The 17,668-nt window shown below is 42.6% G+C and overlaps 4 protein-coding genes across 8 annotated transcripts; 2 read left to right on the plus strand and 2 right to left on the minus strand.

Annotated features, from left to right (window-relative positions):
- Positions 1–226: 226 nt before the first annotated feature.
- LOC120456564 (SET domain-containing protein SmydA-8) lies at positions 227–4,633 on the minus strand. Its single transcript, XM_039643445.2, has 2 exons — positions 3,502–4,633; positions 227–1,135 (listed from the first exon to the last, which is right to left on the minus strand). Exons 1-2 carry the CDS (start codon positions 4,351–4,353, stop codon positions 494–496), a joined length of 1,494 nt encoding a protein of 497 aa, XP_039499379.1. The 5' UTR covers positions 4,354–4,633; the 3' UTR covers positions 227–493.
- A 1,963-nt stretch (positions 4,634–6,596) lies between these two features.
- On the plus strand, positions 6,597–9,934 carry LOC120456307. Of its 5 annotated transcripts, none has more exons than XM_039643057.1 (4): positions 6,597–6,613; positions 8,939–9,017; positions 9,300–9,693; positions 9,811–9,934. In XM_039643057.1, exons 2-4 carry the CDS (start codon positions 8,979–8,981, stop codon positions 9,909–9,911), a joined length of 534 nt encoding a protein of 177 aa, XP_039498991.1. In that variant the 5' UTR covers positions 6,597–6,613; positions 8,939–8,978; the 3' UTR covers positions 9,912–9,934. The 5 variants fall into 5 exon arrangements, with proteins under 5 accessions (XP_039498991.1, XP_039498994.1, XP_039498989.1 ...); XM_039643060.2 differs by lacking the exon at positions 6,597–6,613 and adding an exon at positions 8,232–8,505 and having other exon boundaries at positions 9,801–9,870; XM_039643055.1 differs by lacking the exon at positions 6,597–6,613 and adding an exon at positions 8,233–8,505.
- LOC120456309 (zinc finger A20 and AN1 domain-containing stress-associated protein 6) lies at positions 9,874–10,741 on the plus strand. Its single transcript, XM_039643062.2, has one exon. It carries the CDS (start codon positions 10,008–10,010, stop codon positions 10,497–10,499), a length of 492 nt encoding a protein of 163 aa, XP_039498996.1. The 5' UTR covers positions 9,874–10,007; the 3' UTR covers positions 10,500–10,741.
- A 501-nt stretch (positions 10,742–11,242) lies between these two features.
- LOC120456306 lies at positions 11,243–16,857 on the minus strand. Its single transcript, XM_039643054.2, has 8 exons — positions 16,512–16,857; positions 14,950–15,043; positions 14,774–14,877; positions 12,533–12,643; positions 12,240–12,474; positions 12,064–12,184; positions 11,891–12,007; positions 11,243–11,831 (listed from the first exon to the last, which is right to left on the minus strand). Exons 1-8 carry the CDS (start codon positions 16,596–16,598, stop codon positions 11,537–11,539), a joined length of 1,164 nt encoding a protein of 387 aa, XP_039498988.1. The 5' UTR covers positions 16,599–16,857; the 3' UTR covers positions 11,243–11,536.
- Between the last annotated feature and the right edge of the window lie 811 nt (positions 16,858–17,668).

Here is a 17,668-nt window from a genome sequence, read left to right on the forward strand (position 1 = left end):
ATGGCCATTTTGAATATATTATTCAAGCAGTCACATGCGAAAAAAAGTTCCTATATTTTTCAAAATCAAAATCCGCGTGCTTTTTTCAACTTGCTATATGTATTCGTTATAAATTCAAAAATATTTCAAGCTATGCGGATTAGAAAGCGTTTTGACAAAACGTTTCCAAAGCCCCAAAGCAGACAGTTCATTGGCACACTCTTGCAAGGAATTAGCACTCGTCGAGTATAGTTTTTAATTTATTATAAATAAATAAATACAAATACAGATACGATTATTTAGTTTAGTACGCACAACACAGAACTAGGAGGGGTGGCCAAAAGGACTGTTGGGGAACTACACGTAGATTTTCCGGATTCGAGTATTCACTTTTCCACATTTCATATTCAGCTGCATATTTTTAACATCCTTTGGGAACGCGATCCCAGAACCCACTCAGCCAGGTACTCGAGTCCTGAAACAGGTGACTGCATAAGGCGGTCGGTCCATCGATCTAGGCCAACTCGACGGTGGCCGCCGGCGGAGGAGCAGGAGCCGTGCCAGGATCAGCTGTGCCCGCGGCCTTCGACTGCTCCGCCTGCTCCTTCTCCAGGACCTCGAGCAGCTTGTCCGCCTCGGCGCCCTTGGCTTGAAGCTCGGCCAGCTTGCGCTGCTTCTCGGCCTCATCCGCCAGCCGCTTGGCGCGGCGCTCCTCCTCGCGGCGCAGCAACTCCTCCAGGTGGGTGCGGAGCAGGCTGTCGCCCAGGCCCAGTTTGTCCATCATCTGGGTGATGTCGCGACTGTAGCGAAGGCGCGTGTTGTGGGCCAGCTCCTCGGAGCAGTCCTCGCGTCCCTGCTGGAGCCGCTGCAGCACGGACATCTTGGCATCGATGACCACGTAGTTGGAGCTGGGTATGAAGCTGTCGCTCTTCTCGTTCAGATACTGCACCAGTGTTCTCAGCGAATTTGAATTGGCCTTGGCATTGATGGCGCCGCTGGCGAAGTCCTGCGACTTCATCATCTGCGCATGCGTGGACTTCTGCTTGCACTCCAGGCAATTCCAGTTGGGATGCGGCAGCCCGGAGATCTCCGGCACCACCAGACCCGTGCAGTTCGTGTCCCGGCAGTAGAGGCCCGAGATGAAGGCGCCCTTCTCCTGCGAATCGAAAGGATAGTTCATAGTTAGAGTTAGAAGGTTACGCTTAACTTTAAATAGGGGATATGGGATATATGTAGCTTTGAAAATTTATGACCACATTAGCTGATGATCGACAGATCATTATCAAATCGAATCGGTAATTGGTTATCGCCACACTTGCCAGCCCATCGATCACTTTTGCGAACTGGCACAACACATTGGGGATTTTTGGGCGGTGAATCATTGGGGCCAAATGTCTCGGCTAATGAAAAGCGCTTTCGCATTTCTGAGATTCCGATTCCGATTCCGATTGCGATTGCGATTCCGTTTCCAGCTAAAAATAATCCCAAATCGGATTGAACAAGTGATCGCGCCGTGTATCTGCGATATGAGCATGCTGCGTAACATATATACATTTGTATATATGATTTTCTAGATTGACATATACACATATAATTATTAGTAATAAAAGAAAACTTGTCGCTCCGTGTGCGTTTTAATATGCGCTCGTGCGATCGATAAATATCCACCACACACAGGTTGTTAAGGATGCCACGTCATATCCATAAAATTCCGAATCCGATTCGTTTGGCCAATTTGCTTGGTCGTAAATTAAGTTGGATAATTAATGGTTCCGATCCGCAGACTGCACTATAGACAGGAAAATCTATTCAGTTTTGATATATGCACACTAAATGAAGACGTTTACTCAATATTTTTTGTTTAGCAAAATAAACTTGTTGCCCATTGTAATCGGGACTCGGATCCAGAACGAGATCGGTGTCGAGATCGAGATCGAAACGGATGGCGAATGATGAGCACTTGGATCGGAGGAAGCCATATAATATATAAATAAATTCCATTTGCGGGAGTTCGCTGAACCATAGTTCAAATTATATGTTTTATAGTTATACCCACACGTGCCACACAGTCAAGGGCAGGCGACTAGCAACAGAGTGGCTATTTTAGATACTTGAGAATACTTAAATAGTTCAGAGAGCCATAAGAATTATTTACATGGAATTATTTACATAAAGTGGAAATCACTTAACAGATGATATATTTTTCATGGCAAAATGAAATGGAGACCTAATATTCAACTACTTCTTATATCATTTTTGTATTTACAACGAAACAAGCTCTTCCACAGTCTCTTTATGGTTATATTAAACTGATTCCAAGGGTTTCTCGTGTAGTTTTCATTATTCGGCCTCTGAGTTGCGCCTCGCATTCTTGGCGAATGTCAAATGGGGAATTACGATCCGAGGCGGTATATGTGGTGGCCATGGCCAAGAAAATCTGTTTCTATATGCACATGAAAACAAAAAGAACAACAACCGATGCGAGACGAGGCGTATAAAAAATATCCATCGAATAACATGGCAAAAATGTGACAAAATTCCAAATGAGCGGCGAAAGCATAAGAAATCAAAATCAAATCAATATGAGCAGTGAAATGCCAGCGAAAAACCAAATGCCACAAGTTAACATATAACCACGTACAGAAAACATCAAGAATTTTGATTTTGATATTGTTTCTTCTTTTTTTTTTTTTTTTTCGAATTTATGCAAAAATTTTGAGAGGACTGGCAGCGAATTAAAAAGCTTTTTGGAATCCATCTATTTATTTGTGATTTAATTGAATTGTTTTCGGCCCGTTAAAAATAAACAAAGTTGTTTATGGCCACGCTTTGTTATTGTGTGGCCACTTGCCACTTGTTGCGCCTGGAAAATGGAAAATGGAAAACGGTGGGAAATTCGTGCGAATGGGGCGAAATCAGAGCAAATCAATCGATGGCCAAGAACAACACAAATCCACAACTTGTAATAATAAGCGGGCCAAATCGATCTGGCCGCGAGTCTTTAATTGTTTGCGGATGGATTTTGATGGGCACAGGAAATCCGAAATGAAAGCATTTCGCACCCGAAACAATTGCGCCAAAAATCAAAAAAAAAAAAAGCAAAAATCCAGCAAACTTGCAAAATTGTCTTCTTTGATCGATCATCAGTCAGAACTGGGCAATCAACTGATTAAAATTTGGAAAATCTTTTGCAGGCACGCACTTCAAACAGCAAATCGCCTTCGGCGAAACTATAAAGATGTTTGATTATTTCTTCGGTCAATTGGTTAAATAGTTTATTCAGCTGGAACATCGATCATCACTGGCGGTTTTTTTTTATGGAACAACCAAGTGGCCAAGTGGATGTTCTTCCAGAAATATACGCAATTGTGGTAATTACCAAAATAATAGAACAATTTAGAGGCTAAATTGCAATCTAATAGAAAGGATCCTAGTTTATGGCTCCAAAGACTCCCCAATTAACATAACTATTTGATATACTAAGTATTTAACATAAAATATGTAAGGTAGAAATCAACTCACCGTGGGATCGGAGCAGCGGGAGCATTTGCAGGTGAAGCTCTTCTTCATCTTGAGGAAGAGGTGGCGGGCGATGTTGCCGGTGAAGAGCTTGGTGTAGGTGGTGGTCACCTCGAATCCCTCGGGTATGTCGACGGCGGCGCGGACGATCATGTTGTTGGTCTTCTCCTCGAAGGTGTAGTAGGCGTTGGGAATGCAGTCGTGGTTGACGACGCCGAAGAGCGGATACAGTGCCCGGTAGTTGAACTCCTGATTGTCGTTCGTCCTGTCGGTGGTCTTGTCGAATCCATTTGTCCGCAGAACGGCGACGGTGCGGTTCATGATCTCGATGAGCTTCTTGTCGGTGGGGAAGTTCTTGAAGCACTTGGCCGCATTGCGCACCTCGGTGCGATGATTGTTATCCAGGTTGGCCTGCAGGCAGTAGATCAGATCCCGCTGCTCCTTGCTCAGATTGATGGCACGAGCGACGCACAGCAGCCGGATGATCACCGAATTGGCCACGTCCGGCTCATTTGGACCCCACGACTTGAACAGATCGCAGTCGCTCTTGTGCTGCTTCTTCTTGGCGCACAGGGAGCAGACGGGCAATCCGCATCCCTGGCGGCACATGAACCTCGTGTCCGGCAGCATTTTCAGGCACACACTGCACGCGTTCAGGGAGTCCTCCTCGTGGGCAGCCAGTCCCATTAGCAGTGGGCTGTCGCGAAAGATGATCTCGCCACGCTTGAGGCTCCTGGTGGCCACCACTCCGCGGCCGGCGATCTTCGAGACGCCAATCTCCCAGGCCGGATCCTTGTCCTTAAACGGCGCCAGGTGCAGATCCAGCAGCTCCGACGTGCGTTTCGGGCAGATCATGTTGGGTTTTCGGGTTTTGGGTTCAGGGATCGATGCTTCACGCAGATCACACGGAAATTGCACAGGGGCACTTGAACAAAAATGTAAGTCACAGGGCGGAGTTTCTCGAGGTTTATTCTTTAACTATTTCTGATTTGTATCTCCACGAATTCTTTGGTTTATTCTCGAGAATTTCGCAACCGATCTCTGGTTATATGTGTGGTCTTGAAATCTTTGGGTGAACGGATTGGTTCGCCTGCAGCGTTTAGTTCGCGACTGCCGTGAGTAAACTGTCGCCGTTTTCCAGCCTTACATGATTTTTATGTGAAAAGTCGGCGAAAAGCTGAAAATTCGGAAAGCTGTCGACGATCGCCAGTTCGCCAGAAAAACGAACGCCATACGAAGAATCACGATTCAATGTTCGCCACACGGCGATGCGATCCCCGATTTCTGGGGCGGCGCTGGCGGATCGGGAAGATGGCAATTTGGATGGCTGGCGGATCGGGAAGATGGCAGCGGGATTGGGAGCAGGAGCCCAGACAATCCAACATGCCAGGGAAATCCTGGTGTCCACTCGCATGGATTGATGAACAGCGCATTGTTGGGTGTCTGCTTTGACAGGAACACTGGCAAAAATGGGTGCTCTATTTACAATTTGTAATTACATTTTCCATGAGCTCAAGTTCCAAATATTTTAGTTTAATTTTAATATGTACTCTTTACTTATATATTTTATAAATGGTATAATGGTACTAGAACATTTGATTACTTGGAATATTTTTGTTGCAAGTGTTGTTAGGCTTTTCGCGCAGTGCAGTTGAATGTACGGACGGATGGATGGCTGCTTGTCGGGCGGCGGATGTACAGATATCCGCACATCCGAAACGAGTGTTCAAAATTGTCGGCACACACGTATCCAATCCACACGGCATGGATGGTGGATTTGTGCATCTCTGACAGCGCTCTGGAGTTGCGCCAAGAATGCCGCCCCATCAGCGGATGATGAACGATCTCCGCCGGGACTCACGAGTTTCTGGGCAAGATGGGAGATGGCCATGGAGGCGGAGGCGGAGGTGGGATGGAGGTGGACATCACCCTCTGGTTGAGTGTCTGCTTTGGGGGTGGGCTTAAATCACTTGACTGCGCCCCACGTTCCCCCACATGATCAATTCGCCCACGGAAGTATCGAGCAATGTCCCCCGTAACCGGAATAAATTCCGGATATATCCAAATCACACAAATCACAAACCACACAGCACAGCGTGTTGAAAAACATTCAAATAAATTCAATTATTAATTATTAGCTTACAGAGTTACACAGTCCAATTAGACTTTCATTGCCTACATATTTCAACATTCTTGGATAATAGTGAGTTTGTAGCCCATTTATGGCTTCAAGGCTGAGAAATGTGCCTTGTGAGAAATTTAAATATTTAATTGTCTGTCTGCGCAGCGAAAAGGGCGTTTGTTTTTTCCCCCGCTGAATTAATATTATTATTTTAGTTGCTGTCTGCATTCGGTGTGTTTTGATCATGCGTCGAGCAAGTGCCAGCAAAAGCAACTTAATGAATTCGACAAACTGCAAATTGGCCACTGCCTTTGCCGTCCCTTTCGTCACCTCGCTGTTTCCCATGTTGGATTTCAGATTTCGGATTGCAGTTTGCAGATTTCACATTCTATATTTCAGATTTAAGATGCAATATGCAAGATGCAATATGCAAGATGCAGGATACCCCGCCCGCAACCCTCCACCAGATGGCAGTGATGACGAAGACGCCTCACGTGCCTCGAGTGCATCGCGAATTGGCCAACCATTCCGCATTTTGCCTTCCGACAGCAGCAACTTTAATTTAATGAAATGCAAAATAATGCCAAGCAAATCAAGCAGCACAAATGTGAAAAAACCCAAAAAAAAAACAAAAACAAAAACAAACAGGAAAAAGCCAAAAACCCAAAACTAAAATATTATAATAAAATTCGATGTATGCAAATGGCTTGCAAAATGTGCAAATGCCACAAATAAAAAAAAATTAAATAAATATATATAAAAGTAGAACTAAAAAAACTAAAACAACAATTTATTGGCGCTTTGACGCGGTTTTGCTCTGCTCCGCTGGCAATGGGGAATTTGGCGCCACCATTGGCCACATTGGCCAAGTTGGCCATGTCGTGTCACAAAGTTGCCACCGCGGAATATCCCATCCGTTCTGATCCCCGGAAAGTGCACAAATATATATGTACATACATACATATATGCGCAACTTAATGATTTTGCTGCCAGGTGAGTGCACTCCAGACTGCCGGTTGTCTTGCCCGTTGACTTTTCGCACCTGCACTTCCTGCGTTGGAAATGGAAAATGGAAAATGCGTTGCAAGCTGCGTGGCAGCTAATTGCAAGTTAATCGAGATGAAAATCTTAATCTTAATCTGCAGCAAGCACCAAAAAAATAATATATTCAATTAATATTTAGGATAATAAGAAACTGGATGGAAGTGGAACAAGTGGTTTCCTTCACAAAACATATAACATTGCGTATGAGTGATATTTCAAGATAAAGAGCGCAAAAATCAATTATACGCACTGTTGGCTCTTCTGACAATTTTAGTTTAAATGCTGCACTTATAATATTTACCATATGAATTTTATATTTCAAATACGAAATGGTACCATTATACCCCATTTAATACCCTCAATCATACGGCCCACTAAAAAATTCTATCAAAATTAGCTGCAGCCAAATGTATGCCATTTTTCGCGCTTTTCGCTTTTCTTGTAATTGTTGCAGCTCTTTCGCTTTTCCTCCTCCTCTAATTTTCAGAGTCAATTAAAATTTGTTAATTTTACTTATAATTTTAAGGTAGGCAAAAATGCAATGCGACGACGAGAACGACAGGAAAAAAAATAGCAATTAAAATTTTTGCGCGACTTTGTCATATTGGCAAACAAAAAGGGGCGGTGTGGGCGCAAGGGGGCGTGGCATGTTGTGGTGAAAGGTGGGGGATTTCTAAAGGCGGCAAATTTGTCGCTGAATGAACCACGTAATATATAGAAATGAATATTGTTATAAATAGAGTACTGCGAGATCACTGCAAGCGTGAAGTTTTCGCCATGGAAGGATAAAGCTGCTGATTGGAGATGCAGATAGATATAGACAGGTAAAGATATATAAATATATATATAAAGTGCTCAGATGAGTGATAGATGAGCAGCCAAGAATGGAAACGGTTTGTTTACCTCATAATGCACTCGATTTCAGTTGGATTACTTTCTTGAAACCCAAACACCAAATAATAGGTTTTCCTATTTATTAATTTATCATCTGCATGAAATGATGAGTTTAAAGAAAAAGCTAGAAATGTGGGTAACTTCAGTGGTGCAGCTTTTCTATAGCATACTTTTTGGCAGACAAAAATGTAACTATCAACTTAAAGTAGTTAGACAAATGTTTAAATTATTCGAAAAGTATTCAGGTTAAGTTAATACAAATATATACATCTGTGTTCCATTGATCGTTAAGAAATGCATTCGAATATTTTCCAAAACCTCTGTGCAGCTGATCCACATCGTTGGATATGATTTGGCATATACTCGTACTTGTATATAGACTGCCGTACAGCCCGCTGAATAGTTTCCCCTAGCAAACCACCATACAGATGGTGGCCATCAGGGGAATGCCAAACTTCATTCACCTCAATGCCAATTACACGGCATGGACATTTTCAAAGCCCCCAAAAGTCCACCCACCGACCGCCGGAATATTCGACTTATTTTGGCGAATTTCGCATTTGATTTTTCTACACTTAAACGCAATCAATTTTATTGCTCTCGTTGCGGTTGCCTGTCGAATCGAATTCAATTTGATTTGCTTTTCAATGCGCCATGTTTTCTGGCCTCTGTGGATGTAGATATGTGGATGCGGTTTTGGTCTTGGTCATGGATTCCGATTCCGATTCCGATTCCTATTCCGATTCCTTGGGTCCACACCTGAAGTATCCGATCGAGACGAGATGAGATGTGGCAGGCGAAAAGCAAAAACCACAAAAATATAACAACTTGTTTACAAGCTAATTGCGGGCGTGGAATGTTACGAAATTGAAAATGTTGCTGCGTTCCTTCCATTCCATATGCACATGATCTGATGATCTGATGATCTGCGGATGATCGTGATCTATGTGAGTACATGTATACTCGTATGCCAATATATATCCGCGACTTTTGTGCTAACATAAAACAGATGACGAACGGCAGCTGTGACTGCCAATTTCGCATCAAAAACAAAACTCGAAATGGCCAATATCGATTTACCAAGTGCTTCCCGAGCATTTTGAATTTTCCAAAACAGATGCTATCGCCAAACAGGCAAGTGAGTGTAGAAAAATGCTCATCTGAACTTGCATTACATTCCATTACTACATTTTACATATACTCAAAATTAGAATAAAAAACTTATATTAAAACTAAACATGCAATTGAAACAATTGAATGTTTGTGGATATATACAGTCACCGAATTAGTTATCCAGTTTTTCTATGAATATAGCTTTAGTTGTCGTAGGTCAACCAATCGGGTTAACGACGACCCACTGAAATTTTCCTTTCCTTTTAGAACATAGTCCAGCTTTGCCAGTGCTCCGGATGAGATCGCCATGGGAATGATGCGGAGATCGCGGATCTGGTTGCTCGGGGTGAGTAAATGAGATTTATGGCCCACTGGCAAACAAACCGGTTGCAATTGGACACTGAGGGAACCACTCAAATAGGTCATGCATCTGGGACCATACTATATTATTCAGTTTATTGTTGTATGCAAAACAAGCGTTACTTAGTAGTTAGTAGTTACTCAAAGAAAAAGTCACACTCGTGCCTGAAATAAACTATAAAATAAAAGAGATAAGATACGAATACTAGATAGTTACCTAAAGTTGGATCTACAATTCAGATATTATTACTGGATCAACTTTTTCCAGCTGCTGCTGCTGCTGGAAATGACGCCTCCTGCCATTCCGCTGCCCATCCGATCCTCCCAGTCACTGGCCCTTCTGCGAGCTCGGGATCAGTGCGGCAGGGAGCTGACTGCCGCCCAGCGTCTCCAGCTGGACAGGATGCAGTACGAGGATGCACCCCATGTGCGCCACTATCTGCATTGCTTCTGGTCGCGGCTGCAACTCTGGCTGGATGAGTCCGGCTTCCAGGCGCAGCGCATTGTCCAGAGTTTCGGTGGCGAGAGACGCCTCAATGTGGAGCAGGCACTGCCCGCCATGAACGGGTGCAATGCGAAAACGAGCTCTAGAGGATTGCGATCGCAGGCGGAGGTCGACTGGTGTTTCCGGGCCTTTGTCTGCGTGCTGTCCACTCCAGTGGGTGAGTGGTACAAGCGCCACATGTCCGATGTCATCAATGGGAATGCCTAGATGTATCCAAATATAGATTTTTTAGCACATACAAACATATGCAATAAAAAAATCCAGTTTTTTGCAGTTAACAATTGGCAAGCAAACAACAAATGGACTATTAGACCCAAATGTAAGAAAATCTGTGGAAACTTGGTTTCAAAAGTCAAAAATCACTTTTGCTTTTGACCTAAACTGAAATCTAGCAGGCCACAGCTGCAAAATTCGAAAATATGCTACAATAGAGCCAATTTCGGAGCCTGGAAATTCGGAAAACCAGGGAGAATGGGAAGCGCAAGCGTACCGAATACCATCATCTGGTGCGGCAGTGATGCCGGCCTCCAGCCGCCGAGATCCATCCACCTGCATGCGGAGAGTCACCACCTGGAGCAGCAGGATCAGGAACAGCACCACCAGGAGGATATGCAGCAGCAGCAGCAGCAACAGCAACAGCAGCAGGATCAGACGCCGGCGGAAGAGCAGGATTCGAATGCGGTGAACAGCGAGGATGGTGTCGCCAATCAGGACACGTCCGCCGGTTCCAGCCAGGATCAGGATGGGGATCAGGCCCAGGACTCCGCCAAGAAACGCTGCGACAAGTGCGGCAAGAAGCTTGGTCTCACCGGCGGATTTCCCTGTCGATGTGGTGGCACCTATTGTGCCGTCCACCGCTACAGTGACCGCCATGAATGCAATTTCGACTATCGCGAAATGGGCGCCAACGAAATCCGGCGTGATAATCCCGTCGTCGTCGCCAGCAAACTCCGAAAGCTCTAGACCCCCCAATCCAGGATATCTCCCAAGGATCTGGCCAAGCCAAAACACATCTGGATGGATCATCTCGGTAGAGGTAGCCATATTAGCCTCTTCTTTTCAGTGGCCAACAGGATGAGAAATTTACGGCAGGCTGAGATTACAATAAACACCAGTACCCAGTAATTTGGATTGATGCTTACATTAAAAACGGTTGGCAAAGTACAAAAATATCAGCACTTAATAAAAACATTCTAAGATCATAACTTTTTTTTACGGGTAAAGTCCTTTCTTCTATCTTCCGTTTATAAACGTTGCTAAATGTTTTAATGAACTTTCTGAAATGGTCCCTTAAATCTAGGATTTCCTTTGGTCAGAAGCATTGATAACCGGAATATCAATTCAAACTGATATTTAAAAATCATTAATCATAGCAGGGTGATGAATAGTTCATGATTCCCACTCTAATTTAGTTTGTTAAATTACCATCTGTGGTAGATAAAAGCTGTTCAACTTGTTTCACTCGATTGTTAGATGATTTACTAAAGTTTAAACTATTTGGTATTCAAATATTTGTATAAAACAAAAATGTTTATTTATTAAAAACATATTAATATACATAGTCACATCAGATTCCGTAAAAATCATTAAAAATCATTCATCAATAAAAAGAGTCCTTCGATGAACCAAAGTAATGAGTATGTATAAATTCAATTTACTTCTGGCAAAACGTAATATAGTAAATTTAGAATGAGCTAAGGAACGTAAAATGAATTTCTTTTGAGTAATTTTAAGGTAAAATATATATTTTAGGTTTTTTTGGTTTAAAAATTTTTTAAAAATGTTGATATACTGGTTATAATTTGTATGAATATTGTATAAAATATATGCGCATATATGGTGAAATCAAAAGTGGAGCCTATTGAAATCATATCGCAGTACAAAAACCCAATTATAGGTAATACCTGTATCTGATAGATCATATGATTTGATTTTATGTTATAGTCAGTTGAGAATGTTTAAGTAAAGACGCGATGGATCCCATGCCTTCCACGACGGATCTACTTGTAGAGGAGCGGCAGGCGGCAGTGGGGCTCCGTCTCGCTGGGATTGTCGGAGTACAGGGAGATGGTCCTGGCACTGAGATCGAAGATGCCCACGGCAATGGTCTTCACCACCTCGTCGCAGCTGTGGTTCTCCCGCCATACGCAGTAGACGCCGCCGGACACGTCGCCCAGCATGTGGCGCACATCCTGCTCGCTCATCGGCGGATTGTAGGCACCAAAGGTTTGCATCCGCGAGATGCTCGAGCTGATCATCAGATCGTTGGCCTGATCCTGCCGGATGCGATCGAATCTGCAATGTACGTAAGGATCACCCAACTAATTCAACACATTTGAAATAGTTCTACTCACTGGTTAACATGGTAGTTGTGCTCGCCCAGCGGCACCTCCTTGATGTTCAAATGGGACTCATTCTTGCGCTCCGGCGACGGAGCCATCTCCACATTGTAGCACATCTGGCGGGGATCACTGCAAGTAGTAGTTCGATGAAGTGAAACTGCTGTAATTATATAATTTTAACTTACGCCAGGAAGGTAAAGTTGATGGAGCAGGCATCCGCTGCACCCACTCCCGCATCCTTGAGCACCCGGAAGGCGTCGTCCACGTTGCTGGTGGCCAACAGCGCCCGGGTGATGAAGTGTCGCGCTGTTGGAGAAATAAATTCAATAAATATTTTTAAGATTTTTTTGAATATACTTACGAGTTTTGCCGCTGCGCAAGAGCTCCGCACTGATGGTGTTGATGCTGAAGACCAGTCCGTGGTGATTCTGGCTCATGGTGTAACCGGGCAGATGGCCGGCGTAGCAGAGGGACATGAAGTGCTCCTCCTTGACGTTGTACTTGCCCTGCGGCTTGTCGCTGATGATGTGGGCCACCACGAAGTAGTAGTGATTCAGGGTCTCCGTCAGCGCATCCTCCGTGTGCCCCAAAAGGCGCTATCGAGATAAATATATTTAATAACTAATTCCAATCAATCAAATCGCAATCACTCACGCAATTCTTCTGGTTGACAATGATGGTGGAACAGCCGGTGGGTTGGTTTTTGCTACGTGGTTGGTGCTTCAATGCCTGGGGCAGAATCTCGTCCAGATGCAGTAGAAATAGCTGATAATTAGATAATAAAGAGTGTAAGATTAGTCGTGTACATACTATATAATAGCAACAATATAGGCAGCTGCACTTTGGGCGACATCATTTGGCTAATAAAATGCATTAGTTTCATAACCAGTTTATCATACTTCTTAAAGCATCGTAGATTTGACATAATACTTTACATAGCCACAGATATATTACTAAACAATGTGAACGGCTCATTAGCTAATTTAAAGCAGAGATCACTTAAAAATAATTAGGCACTTATATATCCCAGGTGAAACCATTAAGCCATTATCTATGAGTCGATCATTTGGGAGCCCGCTGCTAATAAGGCTAAAGTAGTGCGATCGCGAAAAGACAATAATAATAATGATAATATGCCTCGTAAAATCGTCAGCTTTAATGCACTCATAATGCGACTAATTTGAATTATAAAATGCCACCGCCACGATCGCCAGCAGCACCTTCATCACCTTCATCACCTGCATCACCGCCATCAGCATTACCACCTGAACTGGGCGCCATAATGATCAATCCAAGCAAGACGAAGGCGACGCACCATGACCATACCCATACCCATAGCCATAGCCATAGATATAGACAAATATTCTATGTAGACTTGGCCAAGGTCGGTGCGAATTTTGCGTGCAATTAATTGGCATCGGAGTCGCTTAGCGCAGAAATTATAACACATTATCGAGGCGGCGGTCCATGCCAGCTCAGCTCTACCCACATCATCCGAAACGATCTGATGCGATCCCATACGACACGATCTTCATCTTCATCGAGCTACTTAGCCATGCAAATGAGACCGTTTATTGGATGACTTTCACTCTGACAAACACTGGTGATGTATCCCCCCATCTCATTCCCATTTCCCATCCCAATCCCAATCCCACGCTGAATTTAGATTCAAAGAATCGAGTCCCAATTCACTGAAGCCATTCAAGGGTTCTTCAACGTCTTTCGCCGGCTTCTCTTGACGGCTTTTTATTTATATGTGCGCCTTGACCAATGACAAATTGGCTTACAAAAAAGTTGAGCATGGCCACTAAAGCCTTTGAATACTCTTCTTTCAAGAGAAGTTTTTAATATTTTATAAAAAGATAAAAATCACATAAAAGCTGACCAAGTAAGATCATCAATAACTTCTGGATTTTAGTTATAAATCTCAGTATTAAGAAAATAGAAAGGTGAGCTTATGGGAATCTAAAGTGTTTTTGAATCAAGATCACTGAGGCTTTTAAATGTTTTAGAAATGCGTAAGTAATCTATTATAGATTATCATCTACTACCAAGCATTTAAGTTGACCAAGTGCTGTGATCCCGTAAAAGGGTAAACGAGAGATAGTCAACTGGCAAAAAAAAGAGCGACTGTCTATCACATATCACATCATTCTCAAGACCCCAGCAAACGGAACTAGTTCAATGTCTGCGCTCTGCACGGTCACCATATCGAGTTGTTTTTCGCACAGTAAGCCCTCGCTGTAGGCAACCTGCTAACGGTTAACGAATTTGCACTATTTTCCACTCGATTGATTGTGCAAGTGAATTAATTAGAAGCGGAATGAAAAGCGAAAACCTAATTGCACATCCGCGACTGATTAGATAACACCCAATCGCAGCCATGAATATGGAATAGCATGCACCGTAGCCAATTAGCACTGTACACGGGAAGGGGGCAGTGCACTCGCAAATTGCATTTAATGCTGTCATTGGGGGCCTACAATCGGCAAACTGCAAGTGCAACTGCAACTGCCACTGCCACTGCAACAACTGCAACTACAGCTGGCAGCACGCAACACGAAACCTATGGTTTTTTATATAGTTTTTAATAGTTTTGGGTGCTACTTGAGCCAAAAAGCCCGTTAGAACCCTATAGAACATTTGAAGCCGCACTCCCACGACGTCGGACCTTGTTGTGCGATTATTATTATTATTGTTCAATTACAATATTTGAGCCACGAGTCTGGCTATCTAGCTATCTGGCAATTATGTGTATTCGTTTTAATGGCCATTTAATTGTATTGCATTGCATTATATTCTATATTCTATATTCTATTCGCTAAAAAGCTCCTCGAATGCTTGTTACTAAATTGATGATTAGCCTACGGTTGGCCCACTAATTAGCTGACTCACCTTATGGAATTCCACCTCCGCACCATCGGCCACGCCCTCCAGTTCGCGTACATATTGCGGGAAGCTGTCCTTCACCGATCCCAGGGTCTCGTTGTAGATCTGCCCTGGAATTGGAAACCGAATCGAATGTACATACCATGGATGGCACTCCAGAGTCAATCATAGGCGATACTCACTGCCTTTTGGGGACTGGTAGAGCGGCAAGTAGGTCTCGTTGAGGGGCTTCGATAAGATCAGAAAGTTCTTGATCATGGACCCAAATGTGCGGCCCTGCAATTAACAATATTTTTTCGCTTTATTTATAATACGTGCATACTTATTATCTAAACGATTAAATGCTTTCCCCTTTGGACACGATCTCAAATCGAATCGCCAAATTGCTCAAAGTCTTTGCTTAATGAAAGACAACAGAAACAGAAACATAATCGATCACGACCGATCGCCGTGTAAACAAAGCCACCAGCTAAGGCACAAAAATATGAATAATTATACAAATTGTACAATATATTTATTCAATACCTTGCAAAGTGTTTGGCGCTTGACTTGGGGTAACCTTTTGGGTGGGTCCCCGCATGGACACGGATGCGGAGGCACGTCCGTCAAAAAATAATGGTCATTTATTTATTACCAGAAAATAAAACAAAAAATATTAAAAAAAAAGGCCTATTCAGCGAAAGGTTCCGTTAACAATAAAAAAAAGGGGAATAAAAAAAAAAATAATAATAATAATAAATACCTATTCAGCTAAAGATTTCTTTAACCTCCAGAAATTTATAGCTACACTTGTTATTAAAAAGATAAAGAAACGAATATTTACATTTAAGAAAAGTTACACTTCAATATTTAAATAAATATGTTTGCGAACTTTGTGGAGTTACTGATATCTAAAGAATATTACTGTGAAGACATCGACATTTAATTGGTTTATTGTTTTGCAAGTGTAGCCAATATTCTTGGCCCGATTGGCAGGAAAAATAAAAAAAAGACAGTTAGACAAAGCCACGAGAATCACGAATCTGCATTTGTAAACAGCGTCTGGGTCCGGGAATTGTCAAACGAATCGAGGTCTCTGGGTGGCTTGGCCATTACGATAAGGCCCGACCGACTTTAGTTTATAGCCACCTCAATCCAGATAAAAATGTGGGTTATCATGTAGAGCTATATAGAAATATAGATACTAGCCTGGTGCACAATTTCTATACTTTTTGCACACCAGACCTACATCTTAACCTTAATCTATAGTAATTAGGTTCAGATAAGGCTGTTCTGTAGTGGGTCAACTCTTATGGTTACTGAAAGTAGTTACTATTATATATGGTTACTATTACATTTTATTATTTATTTTAAAGTTAGTTTACTTTATCTGGAAAGTGGCCACTTAAGAGATTAACCTGATATATTTGGGTTGTAAAATTTTGATATATCTTCTATAAAATAAAGCATTAATGCATTGAAACACAAGGTAAATGCTCACTGCAAAGCATTCTTAAAATCCCAATTTGATATTTTCTAAGGATGTTTTTAGTTTACGTATACGTTGTAAAATAGTGCTGCTCATATGGAAATATCTTCTATTTTAAGCAAACATTACAAGTGTTGGCCCGTACTTCCCCAAATAAACGTCTAATAATAAACGGAGAGCCATTAAAAATGTAGATTGCGTGACACAAGCTGAGTTCTTAAAGGTCGGCCGAGTTTTGGTAGGGGGAGTATTGCGTACGAGGACAATAGAACTTACCATGTCGAAGCCAACTTCGTAGTGGGTGCCCCTGGTGTAGAGGACTGGAACCGCCTGGCGGCGTGGCAGGATCTTACCGGAGGACATCTTGGAGATATGCAATCTGTAATCTGCGATCTGAAAAGGGATCGGAGTTCGACGATCTGAGTGCGTAGTATTGTGGGAACCGCTCTATCTTTTAGCAGGGAAAAGCTCTTTGCACTAGGCGCAACAACAAAAAATAAGGTAATCAAGAATAAGACGCGCCTGTTGGTGATAACAAAATGAGAGTAGTAGTAAACGAAAAAAAAAAAATAATAATGTTTCCAATCAGAACGCCAGCTGATTTGTTCTAGAGCGCTTGAACACAGAATTCAAACTGATTTGTTTTGTTTTGGCGCCGACGAAGGCAGGCGTCGCAGTCGCCGCACTGTCGCAGTCGACGTCGGCAGAGAGCGTCGCTGCGGCGGCGTTATCGATTACCGACCGTTAGTTAACCCACTAATGACCGAGCTACACGTAGTGCGTGCACCTCGAACTTGGGTTTAAGTTGGATTTCGTTGGAGAGGCTGATGCAATTTTGTAGTTATAACTATGACTTCATGCTTCAGCTTTTTAGCAAGTCTAGAGTTCAGGAATATTTATATATATTATTTTTGAATCAAGTTTAATGACCCTACTCGGTTATTTGACTTTCAAAGTGCAGCTTCTCATATTAGGAATAAATATATATTTTGCTTTAACTTCATTTTATAGTATAACATAAAACATCTACTATTGTTATTGAGATCAGAACCAGCTAGGGTTAAGGGCCGCTTAGAACTTTCAGATTCCAAAAACCATAGATTATTCATCTTATTTATTAGGCGTTGGCTCTGTCCAAAAATCTAGATACTAGAATGCTTTCGGCTGGTAAGTCAATTAGTCGTTGTCTAATAGGCTTTGCGGCTTAATGGAACGCTTTTTGCCTCATTTTGTTACCCTCTTCTTTGCGTATACGTAATATGAGTGCTGGAAATACCCGGCATACCCCGATATTCCCCCCTTTTTTTAGCCAACAACTGACCATGAATATTTTCGCTTTTGTTTACCGACCATATAAACACGTTTTCGATTGTTTCGCCGTTTTCTTTTCTTTTCATTTATTGCTTTTTAACTAGGTTGGATTTTGCATTCCC

This window comes from Drosophila santomea, chromosome X (genome assembly GCF_016746245.2).
Source record: "Drosophila santomea strain STO CAGO 1482 chromosome X, Prin_Dsan_1.1, whole genome shotgun sequence".
In the NCBI taxonomy this organism is placed as follows: domain Eukaryota; kingdom Metazoa; phylum Arthropoda; class Insecta; order Diptera; family Drosophilidae; genus Drosophila; species Drosophila santomea.

What these genes read in the sequence shown, in the direction of transcription:
- LOC120456564 (XM_039643445.2), bottom strand. Translation starts at nt 4,353, where the DNA reads ATGATCTGCCCGAAACGCACGTCGGAGCTGCTGGATCTGCACCTGGCG. An exon ending in CCCGCTGCTCCGATCCCACG is followed by an intron (nt 1,136 to 3,501) that starts GTGAGTTGATTT and finishes TTCGATTCGCAG; the next exon opens with GAGAAGGGCGCCTTCATCTC.
- LOC120456307 (XM_039643057.1), top strand. Translation starts at nt 8,979, where the DNA reads ATGGGAATGATGCGGAGATCGCGGATCTGGTTGCTCGGG. An exon ending in CGCGGATCTGGTTGCTCGGG is followed by an intron (nt 9,018 to 9,299) that starts GTGAGTAAATGA and finishes AACTTTTTCCAG; the next exon opens with CTGCTGCTGCTGCTGGAAAT. An exon ending in CGTGCTGTCCACTCCAGTGG is followed by an intron (nt 9,694 to 9,810) that starts GTGAGTGGTACA and finishes AGTTTTTTGCAG; the next exon opens with TTAACAATTGGCAAGCAAAC.
- LOC120456309 (XM_039643062.2), top strand. Translation starts at nt 10,008, where the DNA reads ATGGGAAGCGCAAGCGTACCGAATACCATCATCTGGTGCGGCAGTGAT.
- LOC120456306 (XM_039643054.2), bottom strand. Translation starts at nt 16,598, where the DNA reads ATGTCCTCCGGTAAGATCCTGCCACGCCGCCAGGCGGTTCCAGTCCTC. An exon ending in ACGAAGTTGGCTTCGACATG is followed by an intron (nt 15,044 to 16,511) that starts GTAAGTTCTATT and finishes TGTTAATTGCAG; the next exon opens with GGCCGCACATTTGGGTCCAT. An exon ending in ATCAACTTTACCTTCCTGGC is followed by an intron (nt 12,008 to 12,063) that starts GTAAGTTAAAAT and finishes TACTACTTGCAG; the next exon opens with TGATCCCCGCCAGATGTGCT.